Raw genomic sequence first — 24,183 nt, 5'->3', positions numbered from 1 at the left:
TATTGTATATAATATACATTTTACATTTGTTTTAAATATTTTTTATATTTTCAAAATAAATTTTATATATATATATATAGAGCATTAATTATTCTAAATTACAATTTTAATATATAATCTTTACCATTAGTTTTATTTTTGATTTAAATTTTAGTTTAGTCTATTTTTATATTATGAAAAAATATGTATTATTATTATCATATAATTGTAATATTCTACTGGCATACTCTTTTCTTGTGAAGCTTTAGTTTATGAGATTTGAATATTTAAATAAGAATGTGAAAGGCAGCTGCAGGGAACAAACTAGAGCTTGAAACTCCTTCAAATGTCACATGTTTGATGCTTGATGAGTGAGAGGAGGAGCTGCAGCGTCAGATCATGATGTTCATCCACCGAAGGAGCTCAGATTAAATATTAAAAGAGCTGTTTTGTTTGACATTTGTTGGATAGGAGGGTTTTGCGGTCCTGTCCGTCTCCTGACTGAATCTCAGACATGTCCACATCTGTGCGGATGATCCTGTGGGATCTTCAGGATCTGACGCTGCTGGTTCCCGGTGTGTTGTTTATACAGCGGCTTGTTTGGACCTTTGGACTCTCGATTCCTAGTTAAACACTCCGGCTGCGTCACATTCACCCTCGTCTTCTCTATAGTGAACACAATGAGACGTTCCCTCAGTGTCTGTCTGACACGTGTGTGTGTATGAGTATGAGTATGCGTGTTTGAGTGTGTGTGAGTGTGTGTGTGTGTGTGTGTGTGTGTGTGCATGTTTGTGTGTGCATGTTTGTGTGTGTATGTGTGTGTGAAGTGTGTGTGAGTGTGTGTGAGAGTGTGAATGTGTGTGCATGTGCGTGTTTGAGTGTGTGTGAGTGTGTGTGTGTGTGTGTGTGTGTGTGCATGTGTGTGAGAGTGTGAATGTGTGTGCATATGCATGTTTGAGTGTGTGTGTGTGTGTGTGTGAGAGTGTGTGTGTGCATGTGTGTGTGAAGTGTGTGTGTGTGTGTGTGAGTGTGAATGTGTGTGCATGTGCATGTTTGAGTGTGTGTGTGTGTGTGAAGTGTGTGCATGTGTGTGTGTGAGTGTGTGTGAGAGTGTGTGTGTGCGTGTGTGTGAGAGTGTGTGTGTGCATGTGTGTGAGAGTGTGTGTGTGTGTGTGTGTGTGAGAGTGTGTGTGTGCATGTGTGTGTGAAGTGTGTGTGTGTGTGTGTGTGTGTGTGTGTGAGAGTGTGAATGTGTGTGCATGTGCATGTTTGAGTGTGTGTGTGTGTGTGAGTGAAGTGTATGCATGTGTGTGTGAGAGTGTGAATGTGTGTGCATGTGCATGTTTGAGTGTGTGTGTGTGTGTGCATGTGTGTGTGAAGTGTGTGCATGTGTGTTTGAGTGTGTGTGAGTGTGTGTGTGTGTGTGCATGTGTGTGAGAGTGTGAATGTGTGTGCATGTGCATGTTTGAGTGTATGTGTGTGTGTGTGTGTGTGAAGTGTGTGCATGTGTGTGAGAGTGTGTGTGTGCATGTGTGTGTGCATGTGTGTGAGTGTGAATGTGTGTGCATGTGCATGTTTGAGTGTGTGTGCATGTGCATGTTTGAGTGTGTGTGTGTGAAGTGTGTGCATGTGTGTGAGAGTGTGTGTGTGCATGTGCATGTTTGAGTGTGTGTATGTGTGTGTGTGTGTGTGTGTGAAGTGTGTGCATGTGTGTGAGAGTGTGTGTGTGCATGTGTGTGTGCATGTGTGTGTGTGTGAGTGTGAATGTGTGTGCATGTGCATGTTTGAGTGTGTGTATGTGTGTGTGTGTGTGAAGTGTGTGCATGTGTGTGAGAGTGTGTGTGTGCATGTGTGTGTGCATGTGTGTGTGTGTGAGTGTGAATGTGTGTGCATGTGCATGTTTGAGTGTGTGTGCATGTGCATGTTTGAGTGTGTGTGTGTGTGCTATTACTGTTCGTCAAATCACGCCGTGTTGATGTTTGAGTTTCTAGACTCTGAAACTCAGAAAGAATGATTTCATGTTCATGTTGTGTTTGTGTAATTGTTCATCGGTGTGTTTGAGAAGCTCAAGGTTGCATAGTTTGAGAATAATGGCTGTAACGAGGACACCGTCATTAATTATCTGCACATACCTGATAATGACCATAACCAGCACATTTTCAGAAATGAAAGCTCACGGCTCATTATTGTGCTGTGCAGAACAGAAGCTCTGAATAATGACAAATACTGTACTGTACAGATATATGTGCAGTTAAATAACGTAAATGAGCTTGACTGTGCTGTGAGTGTCAGTAATGACTGAGGACGGTCAGAGTAATAGTTAATACAGTAGATACTGAACGCTGTCTGTTCTACCTCTGACCTACTCAATCAGTCACATATAAACCTCTGGAATCATCGCTCGCTTCACCAGGAGTGAGTCTGCTTTGGGAGCATTCTCACTGTAGTTTGGTCTCTGACAGAAGAAACCGGTTTAATTGAGCTGCAGATACATAACATCAAGTTCTGATTTGAGCTTCAGATGTTTATGGCTGTAAATGACGGTGTGTTTCAGCCGTAACTGACCACAGTATTTCTGAGAAGGCTTATTTGTTTTTTAAAGAAAGTAACACTTTTATTCATCAAGGATACATTAAATTGATCAAAAGTGACAGTAAAGACATTACAAAAGATTTCTATTGCAAATAAATGCTGTTCTTTTTCTGCTCATCTGTGAATCCTGAAAAATAAAATGTATCAGTTTCCTCAAAAATAGTTTTCAACATTGATAATAAGCAGTAAATCAGTATATTATAATGATTTCTGAAGATCATGTGACACTGAAGACTGGAGTAATGATGCTGAAAATACAGTTCTGATCACAGAAATAAATTACAGTTTAACACATATTCACATAGAAAACAGCTGCTTTACATTATAATAATATTTGACACTTTTTACTGTATTTTCACTGTTGTGTGTGAGCCTTATCTTCACGTTGGGTCTGTCTGAAGTGGTTTTTAACATGTTCTTGTGTCCTACGGAGATCAAATCTGTGTTTCTCACAGTGCTGTTGTCATTAAGATCACATCACAATTCCTCCGTCAGCGTCTCATTTCACATCTGGGTCCGATCCACTCGAGATGAAAACAGAAATACAGCTTTATCAGAGTAATGCAGATGATATATGTGTGTGTGTGCAGCTCGAGATCAGATGTGTGTACAGTATGTGTGGAGGCTGTGTTGCCTTTGAGAGCAGTTGTCATGGTAACAGTCACAATAAAAGATGAGTGCATTGAACTTTAGTTGAACTGCAGGATTTACTGTAAAACTACTGAAGATTCCTGCTGTTTTATAACTGCAGTCGATATATATCTGAACAATAATGATACTACTTATGATACTCGTCCAGTGTTGATACAGTGTTATATAAACAAACTATTTGAAATCATTTGTAATTAATTTAAATCAAATATAAATATTAGATGAAAAACTCTAGTACTTCAAAAAAAAAGTTGAAGTTCAAAAATTAAATTACAAAAACTAAGTTAAATACAAATAAAATAATGCTAATTAAATCCTAATAAAAATGACAAAAGCACAAGATTACTAAAAAATAAACTAAAATTAAAATGAAAGCTGAAAATATAGAAAAAGCTAATTCAAAATATTAATATATACTATAATAGTATATAAATAATAATAGATGATAAAATATAAATATTAGATGAAAATCTTCAACTTAATAAAACTAAAATTACAATAACTAAAAATGAAATAAAAATAAATGAATGCTAATTATAAATAAAATATTAAAATACTAATTACTAATAAAAATGACAAAATCACATAAAATTACTACAACTAAAATTTAGTTAAATTGAAAATATAAAAATAAAAGCTAATTCAATACATTATTCCTTTAATTTTTATAACGCTGCTTTTATCATCCTGAAGGGGTTTATTTCAACATAACGAGCATTTGGCTGAACATTATTACATTGATACTTCTTAATTAATTAAATGCATGAAAAATAAATATGAGGTGTGTATGGTTTTACATAGTTTCATAAACTCATGGTGTTGATCATATCTTCATGTATAGTTGCGTTCAGCAGAGCTCATGCGCTGTGACTGTGTCTCTGTCAGGTCATGAGATTGTGTTGATGATGATGATGATGATGCTGCTCTTCCTCGCAGGACGCTCTGAAGCCGACCTTCACCGTGGCCAGCACCACCATCCCCAGCTCCTCCAGCAGCCCCTCCTTCCCCATCACCAACTACCTGCCGCCGGCCAGCGGGAACGGAGCCAAGAGCGCAGGAGCGGCCGGAGGAGTCATGCAGCTGCCCGCGGGATTCACCTTCATGTCAGGTGTGTGTGGGGTCAGGGGTCAGAGGTCAGAGGTCATCTGCTGATCACAGCAACATACGGGGTGGTGATGGCGCAGTGGATAAGACGCATGCCTTTGGTGTGAGAGACCCGGGTTTGAATCCACTGTGAGACACCAATGTGTCCCTGAGCAAGACACTTAACCCCTAGTTGCTCCAGAGGCGTGCGACCTCTGACATATATAGCAATTGTAAGTCGCTTTGGATAAAAGCGTCAGCTAAATGAATAAATGTAAATGTAAATGTATTCAGATTCCTCTGATTCATCTGCTGTAATCAGTTTTCTATTTTATTAGTCTACAGAAACAAAGGGTGTGCATAGATTAAAATAAGTAATAATAATTAACTAATTATTACATTTACCATTAATTAAAATTAAAAACATTTAAATTTAAGAGATAAATGTTCTTCAATGTTCTCACCTTTTTTTTTAACCAATGAGTTTTACTGGATAACAAACAAAAAATTCTAATAAACAAAAAAATTTACTTGCAGTTTCTATATTTTAGATATTTAGAAATATTTTAGACCTCAGCGTAACCAGAAAAATGTAGTTTTCATGTCATATAACATAACATTTGTGATTTACTACATAAGGATGAAGAATAAGAAGATTTAAAAAGATTTTTCACAAAATATTTCTATAGTTTTTTATATATATATGAGTATAAATATAAAAAATCATTCATTGTAGGACTGTCCATGATGATTCCAGTCATTCGTAATTTACTTTATAAAAATTAAGAAGCATTTAATTTTTAATTTTTTTTTTTACAATTTTTATATTTAAAAAATATATGTAAAATACTTTCGACCTCAGCATAACCAGAGAAATACATATTTGTTATATGAGCATTATTCCATGGTGTGTCTGAATACTGGATTCTGATTGGCTGACAGGTTTGCATTAAAAGTGTTTACACAGGTAGTTCCAAGTCAGTTTAATCACCGTTCTATATTAATGCACTGCTTTAATTGATGCACACAAACCCACACACATCACTCGCACACAAACACACACACACACACACACACACACACACACACACACACATAAACTTTTATTAATAAAATAGCCTAGATACTAGATTGCTGCATTATATTCCTCAGCAACGAGCTGCAATATCTCAGTTTTTGAAGTAACTCAGCTTCATTGTTTATAGAGAGATGCGCAGACAAAGATAACACACAACTGTCATCTCTCTCTCTCTCTCTCTCTCTCTCTCGATCAATCAATAATTCATTCAGATAAATGTGATCTTACGGCACTATTTCAGCTCTGAGTCTGATTTGAAGCAGGCAGAATACTAGAGCTAACGAGCCGTAACTGACGAAAATATCTGCAATTTTTACCCTTCTGGTCAAATATTCCGCTGCGAAACATCATTAACAGCTTTAACTTGTAAATGCTGGCAAATGACCAAGGTATAAGCGGGATAATGCGTGGCTGGCTGTGCATTAAATGATTTTAATGCACTTCACAAAAGCAACCACCCTCCGTTTTGTGGCGGGTGGTTCTTGGCCTCCACGTCATGCATTGAAATCGTTTAATGCACAGCCAGCCATACATTATCCCTTACATATCACACGAGTAGATGTGAGATATGGCTGTATAACGGCACGGCTGTGATTTGGCTTAGATAATCACATTGTGCCGATATACAGCCGATATCTTACATCTACAAGTGTGATATTGTGTTTATACAACAGTCTGAGTGTGTAAATACATCAAAAATAACAACGGAGTGTCTTTAAAAGCCCTTTTTTGTGCAGAACCACTTCCTTCCATCATGAAATCAAATCTAAAGTTGACAGTTGAACAGCTGAGTCCAAGCCGTCCACTTTAGAACTAGTAACAAAGGAGCATTGAGCTGCTTTATGAAAAGCTTGTTGTATTACTGTATTACCAGCGGTGTATTATGAGAGAGATGGACTGAGCGAGTGTGATTACCTGCATCTGATACAGCATTCATTCTTCAGATCAATCTCATATTCACAATAAACATTAGTTTGAGTGTCCGCTGAGGAAAGCGATATCTTGGTCGTACTATCCTTTCATCTGTTAAGGGTGATTTCTGATGACAGGCTGCTCAGTGCATTTGTTAGCTGCAGACAAGCTGGTGTTTAAAGTAGAAATGACTTGTTCTTGTTCTAAACTGTGCTTTAGTATTTTTCAATATAGAAGTCTTTACTGCTGACTCATAAAACAGTCTTTTGTCGCCATCTAATGGTGGAACAATGTCACTAAAATCACCATCACGAACACACCGTTTCTCAATACTAAGTATTATGTATATAAAACATTATTTATTAAATAATAATGTTTAATAAACAACAACAGCCATCATAAAAGCTGCTAGGCAATTCAGTCAAAAGTACAAAGGCGGCGCTCTGATATACAGCATTGAAGTTATATAAATATAAGATGATGAGATTTTGCTCTGGAACAAATAATAGATAATAGACCCTGTAGCTCACATTTCTGAAAACTCAATTTTCACATAGACATTATCTTTATTACAGAGTGTGTGTGTGTGTGTGTGTGTGTGTGTGTGTGTTAGTGTGTGTGTGTGTGTGAGTGTGTGTGTGAAGTGTTAGTGTGTGTGTGTGTGTTAGTGCGAGCGTGTGTGTGAGTGAGTGAGTGTGTGTGTGAAGTGTTAGTGTGTGTGTGTGTGTGTGTGTGTTAGTGCGAGCGTGTGAGAGTGTGTGTGAGTGTGTGAGTGAAGTGTTCATTCACCTCATACAGTATAATGTCACGCAGTGGGGCTCATCTCTAGTAGCTTTGATTGTCGTTGTGGAGGAGAATCATTTGCATGAATCTACAGAAGCTCTGGAGTTTGTCTGTAATAACTGATGGATATTGAGAGTCACATGATGATGAGAGCGAGCGCAGGTGAGCTGTGAGCCGGATCTGTCTGATCGGCTCGCTCGGTTATTTCTGGCTGCTGTGGTCGGAGCCACCGCTCACTGTTTGACTGTGTTTCCTGCGTCAGAGTCGTGCAGCTGTTCCAGTCTCAGAGCAGCAGCTGCCATATGCACCGTAACCTGACAGCTGCACATCCACACACCTACAGAACCATCGCTCCATCACTGCCACATTACATACAACTCCAGGGGCTTTAGAAGAAATGTTTTTAAAACAAGTCTCTTCTGCTCAAGAATGAGGGGAGCTAGGGGAGATTTAGTACCGCAGTATAGAAAACCCGCCTTTGGTCAAACAGCGTTCTCAGTTAGAGTAGTGAGGTTATGGAATTCTTTACCTACAAACATTCGAAGCATTGACAGATACACAGTTTTTAAAACTAATCTTAAGCACTGGATACTATCAGAACAAATCTGCAACCGCTAATCACTGTGTTGCAAGTCTTGTGTTTTTTTATATATTGTTTTTTACTCGTTTTATGTGGTGTATATGTAATATTGTATGTTATTTCATTTGTTTATCTGCCCAGGGACAGCAGATGTAAATGAGCTATTAGCTAACTCTGGTGCAATTACTTTTAATTCTGCATTGTCCCTGTAAAAATAAACAAATAAACTGTAATGTATTTCTGTGATCTGCAGCTGTATTTTCAGCATCATTACTCCAGTCTTCAGTGTCACATGATCTTCAGAAATCATAATAATATACTGATTTACTGCTCAACAAACATTTCTGATTATTATCAATGTTTAACACAGTTGAGCTACACAATATTTCTGTGGAAACTGTGATGCATTTTATTTTTCAGAATAGAAAGTTCAAAAGAACAGCATTTATTTGAAATAGAAATTATTATAACATTATAAATGGTTTTACTGTCACTTTTGGTCAATTTAACGCATCCTTGATGAATAAAAGTGTTAATTTCTTTAAAACAAAAACTTTGTGCATACAGTTAAACCAAACATTATTCAGGCACCAGATATAATTTCTGATATATTTTACTAGTGGGTGCAGGACAGTTCATTTCTGTAAATGAGGAGAGCAAAATAAAGTAAACTGTGACATATTACACCCAAAATTGTTCATACAGTGAACTACACCGGATCAAAAATGATTCAGACACTTTAACCTGATCATGTTTTGCTCAAGTATTTTTCTTTAATTGCTAATGTGATGTTTTTCCACCACAGACTGAACAAAATGAAGCATTTCTTGGTAATTGGTTGAGCTAAATTGGTATTATCTTAAATTTAACAGCTGATAGGTATTCAACCCAATTCATTACATACCTTTCTATCAAAGTTATCTGACATTATCAAGATCAGTTTGTTCTGACGCAGTTTAACTCTGAGCTCTTCTCATATTTTATTACCATTTTCTCAACTATAGCGAATAAACTGTGATATAATGTGAGAAATGTTGAAGTTTTGGTTTGACTGTATATAAAAAGGGGTAATACCTGCATAATTGACCAAGATGGCGCCGCTGATGGCAGCTACTGTGCGTTGCTCTTCAGTGTTTGTACTGTTTTTGTTTGTTTTTCCAGTTTTTTGTTTCTCAAATACGATCAGTTTTACCAGGAATGATCTGCTGAACATTCGGCAGAACACACCACAAAATCTTCTACCGGATTTAGATTTTTCGGACGTTTTGCTGGACATTGTAGTTGGCGGAGCCGTAGCTCTGGTCAAACGCTACAGGAGGCGCAGACGGGGGAAGAGAGCCGGCGCTCGTGAAGCTTCGTCAGCGCAGATTTCAAACAGCGTTGCCTAGCATCCATCTGGCGAATCTCCACTCTCTACCCAACAAAACAGACGAACTCCTCCTGCTCTCCCGGACAAACAAGGATTTTTCTAACTCTGCTGCTCTGTGTTTCACGGAAACCTGGCTGAATGGCGACATACCGGACAGCGTACAACATCTGCCTAATTACCAGCTGATCAGAGCAGATCGGGACGCAGAATCAACGGGGAAATCATGCGGCGGCGGGACATGCTTCTACATCAATGAGAGGTGGTGTACAGATGTAACTGTGTTAAAGAAGTTGTGCTGCTCAGATCTAGAAACACTCTTCATTAACTGCAAGCCGTTCTATTCGCCGCGGGAGTTCTGCTCATTCATTCTCGTGAGTGTCTACATTCCACCGCAAGCGCACGTGACCACAGCTCTACAGAAACTCACTGATCTGATCACAGAGAGTGAGCAACAACACCCGGACTCTGTTTTAATCATTCTCGGGGACTTTAATAAAGCAAATCTCTCCCGTGAACTGCCAAAATACAGACAGCATGTTACATGTCCCACCAGAGACAGTAATATATTGGATCACTGTTATACAGCAATAAAGGACGCATATCACTCTGTTCCACGAGCAGCTTTAGGACTCTCTGATCACTGTTTGGTTCATCTTATTCTGTCCTACAGGCAGAAACTTAAGTCTGCAAAGCCTGTATTAAGAGCTGTTAAAAGATGGACTAATGAAACAGAGCGGGATCTACAAGCCTGTTTCTCTCTCTCACTGATTGGCCTGTTTTTGAAGCCGCTGCCACCGATCTGGACGAGCTCACAGAGACTGTAACATCTTATATCAGTTTCTGTGAGGATATGTGCATTCCTACCAGGACTCATCTAATCTACAACAATGACAAACCATGGTTCACTGCCAAACTCAGACAGCTCCGTCAGGCCAAAGAAGATGCTCACAGAAAGGGAGATAAAGTCTTTTACAAACAGGCCAAATACACACTGGAAAAGGAGATCAGAGAGGCAAAGAGGAATTATTCTGACAAGCTCAGGAACAAATTCTCTTCCAGTGATCCGGCTTCAGTGTGGATAGGAATGAAGGACATCACCAGCTACAAAACACCATCCCCCAGCACTCTGGAGAATCAACACCTGGCAGACGACTTGAACGAGTTATTTTGTCGTTTTGAACGATCACCCCACACCCGCCCAGAACACCTCTCCACACAAGCATTCACACCTCCAGCAACCCCTCTCTCCCCCACACCTACAATTCAAATCAGCGAAGATGATGTGTGCCAGGTCTTCAGGAAGAACAAAAGAAGGAAAGCACCTGGTCCAGATGGTGTGTCACCAGCCTGCCTAAAAATCTGTGCTGATCAGCTGGCCCCCATCTTCACACAGATCTTCAACAGATCACTGGAGCTGTGTGAAGTCCTCTCATGCTTCAAACGCTCCACTGTGGCCTAATGGTTAGAGAGTCGGACTCGTAATCCAAAGGTTGCGGGTTCGAGTCTCGGGCCGGCAGGGATTGTAGGTGGGGGGAGTGAATGTCCAGCAAGGCACCGAACCCCCAACTGCTCCCCGGGCGCCGCAGGATAAATGGCTGCCCCCTGCTCCGGGTGTGTGTTCACGGTGTGTGTGTGTGTGTGTGTGTTCACTGCTGTGTGTGTGTTCACTGCTGTGTGTGTGCACGTTGGATGGGTTAAATGCAGAGCACGAATTCCGAGTATGGGTCAACATACTCACTTCACTCATCATCCCCGTCCCAAAGAAACCCAATATTACTGGACTTAATGACTACAGACCTGTGGCCCTAACGTCTGTAGCCATGAAATCATTTGAAAGACTGGTTTTGGCTTATCTGAAGGACATCAGAGGCCCAGCAGAGGCTGTATTTCCTCCGCCAGCTAAGGAAGTTCAACCTGCCTCAGGAGCTGCTGAAACAGTTCTACTCTGCAATCATCGAGTCTGTCCTATGTTCTTCTATAACTGTTTGGTTTGGTTCAGCTACCAAAACAGACATCAGAAGACTACAACGGACAGTTAGGACTGCTGAGAGGATTATCGGTGCTCCTCTGCCCAGCCTCCAAGAACTTTACACCTCCAGAGTGAGGAAAAGGGCTAAGAAAGTCACTCTGGACCCCTCACACCCAGCTCACTCTCTCTTTGTACTGTTGCCCTCTGGCCGGCGCTACAGATCACTGAGCACCAGAACAGCCAGACACAAGAACAGTTTTTCCCCCAGGCCGTATCCCACCTGAACAACACATAACACACCCCGGTACTGTACATCTGTAAATAACTCATCAAACCTTCATCTGTACACAGGACACATGCACATTCACAGTTCTGTCTATGGTCATGTCTCTTTTCTGTATATTTTTATTTTTATTACTATTGTTATTCTTAATTATTGTATATTCTCTTCATTAGTGTTCTTTATCACCTTAATTATATGTTGTCTGCACTATGTTTGTACTTTCTGTACTGGAAGCTCATAACACCAAGACAAATTCCTTGTGTGTGTAAACACACTTGGCAATAAAGCTCTTTCTGATTTTCTTTCTGATCACTGGACCCTTACTGGACCCCCTGCAGTTTGCCTACAGAGCAAACAGGTCTGTGGATGATGCAGTCAACATGGGACTGCACTTCATCCTGCAGCATCTGGACAGACCAGGGACTTATGTGAGGATCCTGTTTGTGGACTTCAGCTCCGCTTTTAAAACCATCATCACGGAAACCCTTCAAAATAAACTAACCCAGCTCTCCGTCCCCACCTCCGTCTGCCAGTGGATCAACAGCTTCCTGACAGACAGACAGCAGCTAGTAAAGCTTGGCAAATTCTCATCCAGCACCCGCACCATCAGCACTGGAGCTCCTCAGGGCTGCGTACTCTCCCCACTGCTCTTCTCCCTCTACACCAACGACTGCACATCTAAAGACCCCTCTGTCAAGCTCCTGAAGTTTGCAGATGACACCACACTGATCGGCCTCATCCAGGACGGTGACGAGTCTGCTTACAGACAGGAGGTTAAGGAGCTGGCTGTCTGGTGCAGTCTTAACAACCTGGAGCTTAACACGCTCAAAACTGTGGAGATGATTGTGGACTTCAGGAGAAACCCCCCTGCTCTCCCCCCACTCACCATCATGAACAGCACTGTGACTGCAGTGGAGTCATTCAGATTCCTGGGCACCACCATCTCTCAGGACCTGAAGTGGAATATTCACATTGACTCCATTGTCAGGAAGGCCCAGCAGATGTTGTACTTTCTTCGCCAGCTGAGGAAGTTCAACCTGCCACAGGATTTACTGAAACAGTTCTACTCTGCCATCATTGAATCCATCCTCTGCACTTCAATAACTGTCTGGTTCAGCTCAGCTACCAAATCTGACCTCAGAAGACTACGGAGGGTAGTCCGGACTGCTGAGTGAATCATTGGTACAACCCTCCCCACTCTCCAAGAACTGTACTTATCCAGAGTGAGCAAAAGGGCTGGTAAAATCACTCTGGACCCCTCACATCCAGCACACTCCCTCTTTGAACTGTTACCGTCTGGTCGACGCTACAGAGCTCTGAGCACCAGAACGACCAGACACAGGAACAGTTTCTTCCCTCAGGCAATCCATCTCATGAACACTCAACAATAAACGTGGAACACACAACTATAATACATTATCCATTCACCACACTCACTTATTTTATTTTTATTTTTTAATTTCTAATTTGCACATACTTGACCTGTACATACATAGTTGTCTATATTATATATTGTGTTTTTGTTGCTTTGTACATTGTTTATTTGGATATTTGTATTATTCTTTTATTACCTGTGTCCTGTTACTGTCTTTCTGTTGCACTGTGGAGCTTCTGTCACTACAACAAATTCCTTGTATGTGTAAACATACTTGGCCAATAAAGCTCATTCTGATTCTGATTCTGATTCTGATTCTGATAATGCTGCACATTCAAACCTCGCCATGCTTAGTTTCTGCTTCTGTGTGTGTGTCCAGGCTCTCCGTTTGCTGCCGGGACTCCTGCGATTCCTCTCAGTCAGCTACAGCAGCATTCGCTGGCCCTGCAGAGTTCCTCCGGTCAGAGCATCACAGGGTCATCGTCCGGCGCGTCTCAGTCGCCGCAGGGTCAGCAGGCCGTGTTTCGTCTGCCGGCCACCGTCTCGCTCACCGGTGCGTCTCCAGCACACCCTCACTAGTGCACACTGCACAGTGTTCACCAGCAGACCAAACACAGTCCTCCAGCGTCAGCCTGCTTCAGTCAGTGCTGTTCTGCTGTTGTTCAGCTTTTACAAACTGAAGGAGTCTGTTGTTTTCTGCGATGTTTCTCGCATTTCCCGCCACATAATTTCATGCGAATTTTGGCATATTGTGTAAAGAACACTGATATGCAAAATGCACACAAAATCTTAAAATGTGCATTAAAAACATTATTTTTTATTTGAGAAGAAAACATGCATAAACAAATTCATGATGCACAACAAAAAACTACATTAAATATTAAAATAATTCAAACTGAAATAATAAAAATGAATTAAAACTGTATACATATTTTTAAAAACAAAGCTTATAAAAATTACAAAATTACTAAAACTTTAAAATTAAATCTCAAAATCTATAATAGTAACTCAATACTAAAATAATACCGATGCAGACCATGTGTTGTAAAATATTTGTGTTCAAGTAATTAAGTAATTTATTATGAAACAGTATAATTTTACTATAATTGAGATACTATTATACAGCTTTTATTGATATTTGGAATTATGTTTTATTTTTATGTTTTCTGTTTTCATTTGTAATTTTTTAGGGATTTTTTGTTGTTGTCATTTATGCAAGCTTTTTTTAATATGTCCGCATTTTTGTTTGAGTTATTTTAGTACATTAAAGTTAAACTAAATGATAATGAGATGTTGCCTTGGAAACTAGCTGAAATATAACAAGCTTGAAATGTTATATTTTATTTATTTCAGTTAAAATGTATTCTATTATAAGAAAATGGTTTTAGTTCTAGTAACAGCACAGTTTTGAGCACATGAGATGGAAACGGTGCTTTATTTGCAGATGTTTAATGCAGTAATCTAAGTTTGATTCAGTAAATAATAACTGGAGGACCACTGAAGCTCATCGTTGAGATATTCTGGAGTGTCTCTGGTGTGGAATAAAGCTCATCATGCTGCTGCTGTGTTCGCTCGTACATCCGCTTTGATCAGTATCGCATTTACTGGCACTGATGATCAGGTTGAGCTCACAGGAAGTGTGTGTGTGTGTCAGGCGGAGCGATGCCGCAGCAGCTCCAGGCCATCCAGGTCCAGTCCAGCGGTCAGTCGGGCTGCATCAGCACCAGCTCCAGCAGTTCCGAGATCTCTCAGAGCAGCACGGCCTCCACAGGTACACACACACACACACACACACTACTGCACGCTTTATTCTCACCTTAGATATACCTTTATATTTATATCATTTCTGCTTTAGTTAGAGTTTTAGTCATTTTGTTGTGCATTTTTTTTATTTTTTTTTACTTTTACTTTGTTAAACTAAATGAAAATGACATGCTTCCTTGGCTACTAACTAAAATTAGATGTTAGTAGCCTACTAACACACACACACACACACACATTAGATGTCTTCACTGTCACTTCACTTTAAAATACGTTTTCAAGTAACAAGTTTTTTGTTTTTTTGCCAACTATATCACTGCCCTGCATTATATTTGCTGAATGAAATCCAATAGTTGTTTCTTTCTGATTTTGGGCTACTGATTGCAAAAATAGTGTCTATTTTGCTCTTTCATATCACACTTTCTTACAAAACATGATGCATTTAGTCTCATTTTTGCTTTTGACAAGCATTAGTGTGGTGAAGTATTCTACATTAATCAGCAGAAAAACAGCACAAACACATGATTCCTGTCTGAATCTGAGCCAGACTACAACTACTTGACTCTTTATCAGCCCATTTTCACATGCATTGCATTATTTGATGATTAATCCTGAATTACAACCAGAGACTGAAGAAAATCAAAACATGAGCCTGATGTTTTCTGCTTTTACTGCATCCCAACAATCACAGAAAATTACAGATATTGTGTTAAGAAAATTAAAGTTAAATAAGTTAATAAGTAAAATTAAACATTTTGAAAAGTGCATTAAAGCAGATACATATATGTAATGTGAAAAATCTTTGTTCTTATTGTGTGGAAAGCTGATGTTTGTGAGCTGATGAGATAATAACAGTGTGACGCTGACTCCTGCAGTCAGTGATGCTTCTCTGTGTCTCTCAGCTACAGTCAGTCTGCCAGCCACCATCGTCACCACCTCAGTGCCCACCTCCATGACCGGTCACATGATGTACCCCAGTCCCCACACACTCATGTACGCATCTGCACCCACGCTAGCAGACGGGAGCGTAGCGGTGCTCAACGCCTTCACACAGGGACAGATGTCACACACACAGACTCAGGACACGGGTGAGACTCACACATACACACTCTCTCTCTCTCACACACACACACACACACACACACACACACACACACACACACTCTCTCTCTCTCACACACACACACACACACGCACACTCTCTCTCTCACACACACACACACACACGCACACTCTCTCTCTCACACACACACACACACACGCACACACTCTCTCACACACACATACACACAGAGACACACACACACTCTCTCACACACACACACACACACACTCTCTCTCATACACATACACACACACACACACATACACACACACAAAATGTTTGTTTTTGTGAATTGTAGGGACTCTCCATAGGCGTAATGGTTTTTATACTGTACAAACTGTATTTTCACCCTACACCTGAACTTACCCCTTACAGGAAACTTTCTGCATTCTTACTTTCTCGAAAAAACTCACTCTGTGATTTATAAGCGTTTTGAAAAGTGGGGACATGGGGAAATGTCCCCATAAATCACCTTCTCCTTGTAATACCCATTACCTGTGTCATTATACACATTAATGTCCTCATTTGTCACAAAAACACTCAGAGACACACACGCGCTCACAGACACACACACACACACACACACACACACACACACACAATCACACAAAGATACACTCACTCACTCACTCACTCACTCAGGAGATGGGTGAGACTCAAACACAGACAAACATTGTATTGCACTTTTAGTGTATTTCAAATGTTAAAAGTATATTTTTTTACAGTTTATTTGATATTGCATTTAAAGTTAATATACAACCTGAATTCCAGAAATGTTGGAACGTTTTTAAAATTGAATAAAATTAAAACTAAAAGACTTTCAAAATCACATGAGCCAATATTTTATTCACAATAGAACATAGAGAACATAACATGTTTAAACAGAGAAATATTACACTTTTATCCACTAAATGAGCTCATTTCAAATTTGATGCCTGCTACTGGTCTAAAAAAAGTTGGCGCGGGGGCAACAAAGGGCTGAAAAAGCAAGACATTTTGAAAAGATTCAGCTGGGAGAACATCTAGCAACTAATTAAATTAATTGACATCAGGTCTGTAACATAAAAGGGATGTCTTAGAGAGGCAGAGTCTCTCAGAAGTAAAGATGGGCAGAGGCTCTCCAATCTGTGAAAAAGTGCATAAAAAGATTGTGGAATACTTTAAAAACAATGTTCCTCAACGTCAAATTGCAAAGGCTTTCTGTGCGTAAGGGACAAGGCCGAAGATCTTTGTTGGAAGCCCGTGGTCTTCGGGCCCTCAGACACACTGCATCACTCATCGACATGATTCTGTCATTGACATTACTAAATGGGCTCAGGAAGACTTCCAGAAACCACTGTCGGTAAACACAATCCTCCGTGCCATCTGCAGATACCAACTAAAGCTCTATCATGCAAAAAGGAAGCCATATGTGAACATGGTCCAGAAGCGTCGTCGTGTCCTGTGGGCCAAGGCTCATTTAAAATGGACTGTTTCAAAGTGGAAAAGTGTTCTATGGTCAGAAGAGTCCAAATTTGACAGTCTTGTTGAAAATCACGGACGCCGTGCCCTCCGGGCTAAAGAGGAGGGAGATCTTCCAGCATGTTATCAGCATTCAGTTCAAAAGCCAGCATCTCTGATGGTATGGGGGTGCATAAGTGCATATGTTATGGGCAGCTTGCATGTTTTGGAAGGCACTATGAATGCTGAAAGGTATATAAAGGTTTCAGAGCAACATATGCACCCCTCCAGATGACGTGTATTTCAGCAGGACAATGCAAAACCACATACTGCAGCTATTACAACAGCATGGCTTCGTAATAGAACAGTCGGGTGCTGAATTGGCCTGCCTGCAGTCCAGATCTTTCACCGATAGAGAACATTTGGCACATCATTAAATGAAAAATACGTCAAAGACGACGAGGAACTCTTCAGCAGCTTGAAACCTCTATCAGGCAAGAATGGGACCAAATTCCAACACCAAAACTCCAGAAACTCATAACCTCGATGCCCAGACGTCTTCAAACTGCTTTGAAAGGAAGATGCTACACCATGGTAAACATGCCCCCATCCCAACTATTCTGAGACCTGTAGCAGGCATCAAATTTCCGGAATTCAGGTTGTACTTTATTTTAAATATACTAAAATGTTTCATCATTAAAAATCAGTACAGTGCAGTGTAGTTGAAGTAATTATCAAACAACATATAAAGATATGCTGAAGTGAGTCAAAACAGCACTCTTAAGTCTTAAGTAGGCCACTGCTAATTGCATTTAATATAAATTCAAACTTTAATGCAATTAACCTTCAGTCAAATGTTAGAATACATTACATTCAGTTTGCACTGAAGTATATATTTTTGTAGTGAGTATTATTTTTCTAAAATATAATGTCCTTTGAACTCTGTGTGAAACTGTGTATGTGTGTCTCTCTCTCTCTCTGTGTGTGTGTGTGTGTGTGTGTGTGTCTTTCTCTGTGTGTGTGTGTGTCTTTGTGTCTTTCTCTCTCTCTGTGTGTGTGTCTTTCTCTCTCTGTGTGTGTGTGTGTGTGTGTGTGTGTGTGTGTCTTTCTCTGTGTGTGTGTGTCTTTGTGTCTTTCTCTCTCTCTGTGTGTGTGTCTTTCTCTCTCTGTGTGTGTGTGTGTGTGTGTGTGTGTGTGTGTGTCTTTCTCTGTGTGTGTGTGTGTGTGTCTCTCTCTCTGTGTGTGTGTCTTTCTCTCTGTGTGTGTGTGTGTGTGTGTCTGTCTGTCTGTCTGTCTGTCTCTCTCTCTGTGTGTGTGTGTGTGTGTGTGTGTCTTTCTCTCTGTGTGTGTGTCTTTGTGTCTTTCTCTCTCTCTGTGTGTGTGTCTTTCTCTCTCTGTGTGTGTGTGTGTGTGTGTGTGTGTGTGTGTCTTTCTCTGTGTGTGTGTGTGTGTGTCTCTCTCTCTGTGTGTGTGTCTTTCTCTCTGTGTGTGTGTGTGTGTGTGTCTGTCTGTCTGTCTGTCTGTCTCTCTCTCTGTGTGTGTGTGTGTGTGTGTGTGTGTGTGTGTTTCTCTCTCTCTCTGTGTGCGTGTGTGTGTCTCTCTCTCTCTGTGTGTGTGTGTGTGTGTGTGTGTGTGTGTGTTCAGGTGGCGTTTCTCAGGTGTTCCTCACAGCTCCTCCCGGTACGGTTCAGATTCCCGTCTCGGCGGTGCAGCTTCATCCAGTACGGCAAGATCAACACTTCACAAGTGAAACTCTCAATATTCTCTCATTACCCAGCATGCATTACACTGACCACACTAATGCACCGCGGGCCTGTGATGATCCGCAGCGCTGCATGAGCTCCAAACACGCTTAACACAACTCACAGTAATAGTGATGCTTTTACTGCAGGGTTCCCTTTGGCTCATGTTGTGAAATCATAAAAATATATGACTTCATCCACACATGAAAAACTGATTTATCAATTTATTAATTGACAGAACTGTTCAGTCTGTTCCAAACTATAGTCAATGACTTCATGCTGCATTCTAAGAGATCTTGTTTTAACCAACTTCAGATTCTGGAGTGAGAATCCCAGAATGCAATGCAACCTCAAGAATGTGTTTCTGAGGAAATATTTATTTATTGTTATGAAATATTAATTAATATATTTATATAATTCTTAAATATTAACTTTTTGCCACAGAAACACATTCTTAACACATTTTCCCCGTTTTATTTTTAGTATATTTGATCATTTTAGTAATTTTTATACTGCTCAATATCTGAATATGCATTTTTATGCTTATTAGAGTAGTGTGATGTATGGAAGCTTGTTTTTGCACCACAATAAAAAAATAAAAAATGGTAAATGCTACTTTTTATCTCATAATTCTGACTTTTCTAGCAATTCTGAGAAAAAAGGAATTACAACATATAAACTCCAAATTCTGACTTTTTTACATTTATTTACATTCACAATTTTATTTATTTTTTCTTCTTTTATTTTCACTATGAAAAAAAACATGACTTTATATCTCACAATTCAGATTGCAAGTTTGTATCTCCCAATATCAGAATAGCGAGATAAAATGACACATTATATTTTTCATTTTTTATTCTGCTGCAGAAGTGGGCTTCCATAGTGACATTATCTTAACAAAGTCAAGCTTTATGTGCAGTGTAATTTGTTTTGGCTAAAAGCATCTGCCAAATGCATAAATGTCAAATGTAGATCTAAGAATGTGAAATGAGTCCCTAATGAGATGATCTGATTGGGAGTGTGATGAGCAGCTGGAGCAGATGATGAGCGTCTCTCTTCTGCAGATGGTGATTGGTCAGCAGTCCAGCGGCAGCAGCAGTAGTCTGACCAAGCTTCAGGTCGTCAGTCTGGACGCCTCACAGAACGCCAGAAACGACTGACCGACCGCGCTACCAGAGACTGACGCCGCTATTTATTAACGCCTTTCTGAGATTGACCTTTATACAGTTCCTCATTTATACGTCTGATTCTACAGTTTCTGCTGTAGACGAGACTGTCTACAGTGAGATGAAGCGAGACGTGTGTGTGTGTGTGTGTGAGAGAGTGTGTGTGTGTGAGAGAGTGTGTGTGTGTGTGAGAGTGTGTTTGTTTTGCTATACTTGTGAGGACCAGATGTCCCCACAAGGATAGTAAAGCCTGAGATTTTTGACTTTGTGAGGACATTTGGCCGGTCCTCACAAGGGAAATAAATTATTAAAAATACTAAATGAAGTTTATCTTAAAATGTAAAAATGCAAAAAGTCTCCTGTGATGGCTAGGTTTAGGGGTAGGGTTGGTGTAGGGCAATAGAAAATATTGTTAGGTCAGTATAAAAACAATAGAAGTCTATGAAATTCCTCTCAAGTATAGTAAAACAAACGTGTGTGTGTGTGTGTGAGAGTGAGTGTGTGAGAGTATAAGTACTGTTTTTGTATGTGAGTCGTGTGTGTGTGTGTGTGTGCGTGTTTAGCTATACTTGTGAGAACCAGATGTCCCCACAAGGATAGTAAAGCCTGAGATTTTTGACTTTGTGAGGACATTTGGCCGGTCCTCACAAGGGAAATAAATTATTAAAAATACTAAATGAAGTTTATCTTAAAATGTAAAAATGCACAAAGTCTCCTGTGAGGGCTAGGTTTAGGTGTAGGGTAGGTGTAGGGCAATAGCACATACAGTTTGTTCAGTATAAAAACCATTACGCCTATGAGAGTCCTCTCAAGTATAGCAAAACCAACATGTGTGAGTGTGTGTGTGTTATCTGAACAGATTTGGCCAGCTTTGGAAAATAAGATGAGGCATTTGGAAATGTACATAACCTGTTTTTTAATATTTGAGATTTGTTTAGCCTGTTTGTGAGATGGCATGTAGTTGTTTTTATAGATATTTTGTATACATCGTAACTGTTTTGCTTATGAAATCTGATATTTGACTCGCCATGTAAATTAATGTAATATAAACATATTATATTGATTTATACACAGTGTTCAGATGAGAAATACAAAGATTTAGGATCAAACTCTTTCTCTCTCTTTTGTAACATGATTGTGCCAAATTGCCTCTAAAAATAAAAATTAAAAGAGAGAAAGAGGTTTGAAATGCTGTTTATCCCCATCCCTTCTTTCTGAATGCTGTTGATGAGTCTAACCTTTAAACTCGTCCATGACACCCTGATGCCTATGAACGCTGAGAAACGCCTCAAACTGAGACTGATTTACAGGAACAGTTCATCCAGAAATACAAATGTGTTCATCCTCAGTTCATCTGAGATCAGGATGAGTGTGTTTGTTCATCAGGTTTGTATAAATGTGTCTCTGCATCAGTGTCTCAGCAATGGATGCTCTGCAGTGAATGGGTGCCGTCAGAATGAGAGTCCAAACAGCTGATAAAAACATCACAATAATCCACACCACTCCAGTCCATCAGTTAACATCTGGAGAAGACAAAAGAGGAAACACATCCAGCATTAAGATGTTTTTAACTAAGATACCATAGAGACCATAATAACGCTTCCTCCAGTGAAAAAGTGTTCTGGTCTGAATCAGGAGAGAAATCTGCACAGATCAAGCGTTTACAAGACAAAACAGCTCTAAACTTTAAAGCTTTAGTCTTCTCCAGATGTTAACTGATGGACTGGAGTGATGTGGATTATTGTGATGTTTTTATCAGCTGTTTGGACTCATTCTGACGGCACCCATTCACTGCAGAGCATCCATTGCTGAGACACTGATGCAGAGACACATTCCTACAAACCTGATGAAGAAACACACTCATCCTAATCTGGGATGAACTGAGGATGAACACATTTTCAGCACATGTTCATTTTTGGTTGAACTATTTCTAATAATGTTTGTGTGGCACAAGTGCCCTGTCAATCAAACTGTAAGCAGAGAACGTTGTTATATAGAGTATAATGTGAATCAACACTACAGTCAGTCTGAACATCAAACTAATGTTTGTGAGCGTCGGCGTTGTTTCTTCTGTCTGTTGTGATGTTGTAAAGGGCTTCAGTCGACGGCTCGTCTAGAGCTATAACGCATATCTGTTTCTAATCGTTTCAGAAGCTCTTGAAATCGTCCTGCTGCAGGAGGTTTGCTGGCCTTAATATATTGCATATAAATGCAACTCTGTGTTTTGAATCATCTCCTACATTGTGTTTCAGATCCGTTTCTGAAGCCGCACGCATCACACCATCACAGCGTTGTTTTAGGACAGTGAATGATGTTTTGTCTTTTTCCATCTTTTTTCTTTCATTTGAAACTTGACACATGGCCACATTTTTAATACGTAATGCTGAATATTTAGAGTTGATCCTCACTGTATGTGCTCAGAAGTGCTCTGTATCTGAGCCGGTTTGTTTGATATATTTGAGTTAGTTTTAGAGCGATTGTGAGTAACACTGGTTCTTCTGTTGGATTATTGTGTGATTTCTGGTTTCTGACAGCAAATATACAGACCTTTTTGTAATAAAAGAAATGGATCTTGTCATGCTGTGTTTCATGGAGTTTACTGTGACTTTACTGTGGTAAAAGTACCACGCTGCAGTAACTAAACACTCACAGCACTCAAACTGACACATTTATTACTGTTTTATTCTGATACGTGTAGTTTTATTCAGATGTTTATCCTTACAAAACACTGTATTTAGAACCATTCATGCTACTCGATATGCTGGATATACCCTTATAATTTTAAATAATATTATTTATGTTTTGACAGATTTATTTGAATTATTATCACCACCATGGCTTTTGCTTTTGCAAGGGTAAATACAAGACCGGGGCCGGCTGCATAAATTCTTTAGACTAGTCCTCTCATTTAGTGAGTCATCTCATCTAGTGAGTCCTCTCATTTAGTTAGTCCTCTCATTTAGTTAGTCCTCTCATCTAGTGAGTCCTCTCATCTAGTGAGTCCTCTCATTTAGTTAGTCCTCTCATTTAGTTAGTCCTCTCATCTAGTGAGTCCTCTCATTTAGTTAGTCATCTCATTTAGTGAGTCCTCTCATTTAGTTAGTCCTCTCATTTAGTTAGTCATCTCATTTAGTTAGTCATCTCATTTAGTGAGTCCTCTCATCTAGTTAGTCATCTCATTTAGTGAGTCCTCTCATTTAGTTAGTCATCTCATTTAGTGAGTCCTCTCATTTAGTTAGTCCTCTCATTTAGTTAGTCATCTCATTTAGTGAGTCATCTCATTTAGTGAGTCCTCTCATTTAGTTAGTCCTCTCATTTAGTTAGTCATCTCATTTAGTTAGTCCTCTCATTTAGTGAGTCCTCTCATTTAGTTAGTCCTCTCATTTAGTGAGTCCTCTCATTTAGTGAGTCATCTCATTTAGTGAGTCCTCTCATTTAGTTAGTCATCTCATTTAGTGAGTCCTCTCATCTAGTTAGTCATCTCATTTAGTGAGTCATCTCATTTAGTTAGTCCTCTCATTTAGTGAGTCATCTCATTTAGTGAGTCCTCTCATTTAGTGAGTCATCTCATTTAGTGAGTCCTCTCATCTAGTTAGTCATCTCATTTAGTGAGTCATCTCATTTAGTGAGTCATCTCATTTAGTGAGTCCTCTCATTTAGTTAGTCATCTCATTTAGTGAGTCCTCTCATCTAGTTAGTCATCTCATTTAGTGAGTCATCTCATTTAGTTAGTCCTCTCATTTAGTGAGTCATCTCATTTAGTGAGTCCTCTCATTTAGTTAGTCATCTCATTTAGTGAGTCCTCTCATCTAGTTAGTCATCTCATTTAGTGAGTCATCTCATCTAGTGAGTCCTCTCATTTAGTTAGTCCTCTCATTTAGTTAGTCCTCTCATCTAGTGAGTCCTCTCATCTAGTGAGTCCTCTCATTTAGTTAGTCCTCTCATTTAGTTAGTCCTCTCATCTAGTTAGTCCTCTCATCTAGTGAGTCCTCTCATTTAGTTAGTCATCTCATTTAGTGAGTCCTCTCATTTAGTTAGTCCTCTCATTTAGTTAGTCATCTCATTTAGTTAGTCATCTCATTTAGTGAGTCCTCTCATCTAGTTAGTCATCTCATTTAGTGAGTCCTCTCATTTAGTTAGTCATCTCATTTAGTGAGTCCTCTCATTTAGTTAGTCCTCTCATTTAGTTAGTCATCTCATTTAGTGAGTCATCTCATTTAGTGAGTCCTCTCATTTAGTTAGTCCTCTCATTTAGTTAGTCATCTCATTTAGTTAGTCCTCTCATTTAGTGAGTCCTCTCATTTAGTTAGTCCTC

The 24,183-nt window shown here is 39.6% G+C and overlaps 1 protein-coding gene across 6 annotated transcripts in view; it reads left to right on the top strand.

Annotated features, from left to right (window-relative positions):
• LOC306882214 (serum response factor-like) overlaps positions 1-22,444 on the top strand; it is a 46,017-nt gene extending 23,573 nt beyond the window's left edge. Inside the window, exons 3-8 of one of the 6 annotated variants that reach the window (XM_079436704.1) lie at positions 4,159-4,330; positions 13,034-13,207; positions 14,309-14,425; positions 15,318-15,503; positions 18,605-18,706; positions 19,767-22,444. In XM_079436704.1, the coding sequence (XP_079292830.1) occupies positions 4,159-4,330; positions 13,034-13,207; positions 14,309-14,425; positions 15,318-15,503; positions 18,605-18,706; positions 19,767-19,804 (789 nt within the window). In that variant the 3' untranslated portion in view covers positions 19,805-22,444. Of the gene's footprint in view, positions 1-4,158; positions 4,331-13,033; positions 13,208-14,308; positions 14,426-15,290; positions 15,504-18,604; positions 18,953-19,766 lie in introns of those variants that run through there. The other 5 variants (XM_079436702.1, XM_079436701.1, XM_079436703.1 and 2 more) reach the window with 5 other exon arrangements.
• The last annotated feature ends 1,739 nt before the right edge of the window (positions 22,445-24,183 follow it).

This window comes from Barbus barbus (genome assembly GCF_936440315.1).
Source record: "Barbus barbus genome assembly, chromosome: 16".
Taxonomy (NCBI): Eukaryota; Metazoa; Chordata; class Actinopteri; order Cypriniformes; family Cyprinidae; genus Barbus; species Barbus barbus.
Note: the sequence above shows the minus strand (reverse complement) of the source record. Positions and strands in the feature narration are given on the sequence as shown.